Source organism: Mercurialis annua, linkage group LG6, assembly GCF_937616625.2.
Source record: "Mercurialis annua linkage group LG6, ddMerAnnu1.2, whole genome shotgun sequence".
Classification (NCBI taxonomy): domain Eukaryota; kingdom Viridiplantae; phylum Streptophyta; class Magnoliopsida; order Malpighiales; family Euphorbiaceae; genus Mercurialis; species Mercurialis annua.
In genome coordinates, this window is record NC_065575.1 from 39,173,094 (window position 1) to 39,175,603 (window position 2,510).

At 32.5% G+C, this 2,510-nt stretch overlaps 1 protein-coding gene across 1 annotated transcript; it reads left to right on the forward strand.

The window, feature by feature from the left end:
* The first annotated feature begins 322 nt into the window (after window positions 1–322).
* On the forward strand, window positions 323–1,227 carry LOC126688048 (uncharacterized). Its single transcript, XM_050382614.2, has one exon. The coding sequence runs from the start codon at window positions 556–558 to the stop codon at window positions 1,135–1,137; it is 582 nt and encodes a 193-aa protein (XP_050238571.1). The 5' UTR covers window positions 323–555; the 3' UTR covers window positions 1,138–1,227.
* Window positions 1,228–2,510: the final 1,283 nt, after the last annotated feature.

Below are 2,510 nucleotides of genomic sequence, written 5' to 3' on the forward strand. Positions count from 1 at the left end.
ATTATCAAATTTGAAGAAAGATCAATAATTTAAAAAAAAAATTAAAACAGAGGCCTACCGAATAATATTTTCTAAAGAATGGACTAAATAAATAAAAATTTAAAATACAGAGACCTTTTGTTACTTCATAAGTGGAAATTGTTAATCACTTAAAGGCGATTGAACGACATTCTCAATTTCTATCAATAAAGGACTTATTATATAGAAAATGTATAGCACATTGACCTATTAAATAATAATTTTTAAAATTGAATAAATAAATAAAAATACAAGGGCTTTTTGATGAGTTACGCCATAATCTTCCAGTCATCTACCACCACTACATTCTGGATCCTGACCAACAAAAACTGTGCTAAAAACTGGTCAAAAACATACCTCAAAAACGACCTACTCTCTTGAGTTTTAGTTATTACCAAGTCCACCATTATACATGTCACATGATGGAGCGGTTTAACAAACATTTCTTACAATACTACAAACTCATTCCTTAAAATTACATGCATGATCTCCAAGATTTAGGGTCTCCTTAATTCTCTCTGATTCTGATCTAACATCATGGGAAACTACATCACACGTATTCAATCCTCCACCCCTACCGGAAAAGTAATTCTCTCTGACGGTACAGTTCATGTGTTCGACAAATCTTTAACCGCGGCGGAGCTGATGTTAGACCACCCACAGCAAGTGGTGGTTGAATTCCGGCCAGAATTGTCTGACAAACGACCAACTCCACTCCCAGCTGATAAATATCTGGAAATGAAGAAAGTTTACTTAATGTTGCCGATGAAAAGAGGAAAGGTTCCGTCATTCTCATCGGAAGAAGCTCGGAAAGTTCTTTCCGGTGCAAATTCCGTTTTAAGATCACGGTCTCTATTGTCTTCATCGCCGAGATTTCTGCCTTTGTTTGCTAGGATTTGTCCGGCGGGTATTGAAGAGGGACACAAATTTGTCATTGACAAGAATGAGACACGTGTCGATGAGAGGAGTGATTCAGAGTTACTGTTGCCGGAGATTTTGGAGCCAGAGTATTTGAGCCGGCAGCTTTCAGGTAAAGGGTGGAAACCCAGTTTGGATACTATAAAAGAGAAGAAGACAGAGAAAAAGGTTCCGCATTGGTTATTTAATTTCGAAAGTTAATTTTTAATTTGTTGGAGTTTTTAGTTTTGTTGTTGTTAAGTTGTATTTGTCCATCTTCTTTATAAAGCTAAAAGGAAAGTTTTAACATAATGTTCATGTTTATTAGTTGTTCTGTTTAATTAAAAGAGATAAACATATTATAGCATCATGCACGGATTTTTTCTTTATGCATGTTCCTTTGAGATTTTTTCTATAAAGTCAGAAACATTTGTGGGAGGAATAAAATCCACAACCTAATAGAAATACTGTCTAGTGCTTATAGTATTTGAATTGGTGCATGTTTTTTTGAAATAGTTTCTTTTATATTAAAGATGTTATATTCATATAAAGCAATATAATTACATAAAAAGATGTTACTCAATGTAATTTTATTTACACATTTAGCTAAATCATGACCAGTAGAATTAAAGCATCTATCAATTCACATGACTATCACTCGGTCTTTGACAACATCTTTAAACGCAAGAAAAGAATTTTGACAAGATTAGGAGGCATCCGACGTGCTAAGGAGTATTACAGCAACAACCTATTAGAAAAACTTAATAAATTAAGTACTTAAGTTCTTGTTTAGAAGATTGTTTGAGTAAACTAAATGCGGAACATACCTGAATCCATGATTGATAACTTGAAGGAGAAGAAGAGTAGGGAGAATAATCTTCTAATTGAGTGTGTTGTGTTTTTGTACATATGTTTAAATGGCAAATGGGAAGCCTAGTTAAACAAACTCAATAGACACATCAATTAGGGACCATACCCTTTCATAAATAACTAATGGTGTAAATTATTAATAAGCCCATTATTAATTAGTAATTTACACCTCAGGAATTCTACACATATAAATTAATCCCCGCACTTTATTTTAGATGACTTTGACCCTAAATTAGATTATAACATCTCAATTAGGTCCTATAAACTTTATGACAACAATATGTATATGATTATTAACTATAATACATGTACGTCTACATGTTTATATGTATCTATAAGTACGTATGCATATTATTACAATCCAAAATCCAACAATCTCCCACTTGGATTGCATAAATATGTATTCATACTATAGAATCCCTCAATCATATACACATCGTTATAATAATATAATGTGCACAATAATAAACAAATATGTCATCTAAACCAATCACGTCCATTAGTTTTATTAACACAAGGACCAAAGAGGCAGTCGTTGTCTTGATTGCAACTAAACCCACAATAATCTCGTGTATCAATTTAACTAAATGACATTGATCAAGTGTGGATGTGTAGCATGGAAATTATATATGATATAATACATATATCTATTTCCAATTGGTCCTACCTTAACCAAATGAGATCAAAATTCAGAGTGAACTGTAGAAACTATAAAACCAAATAGT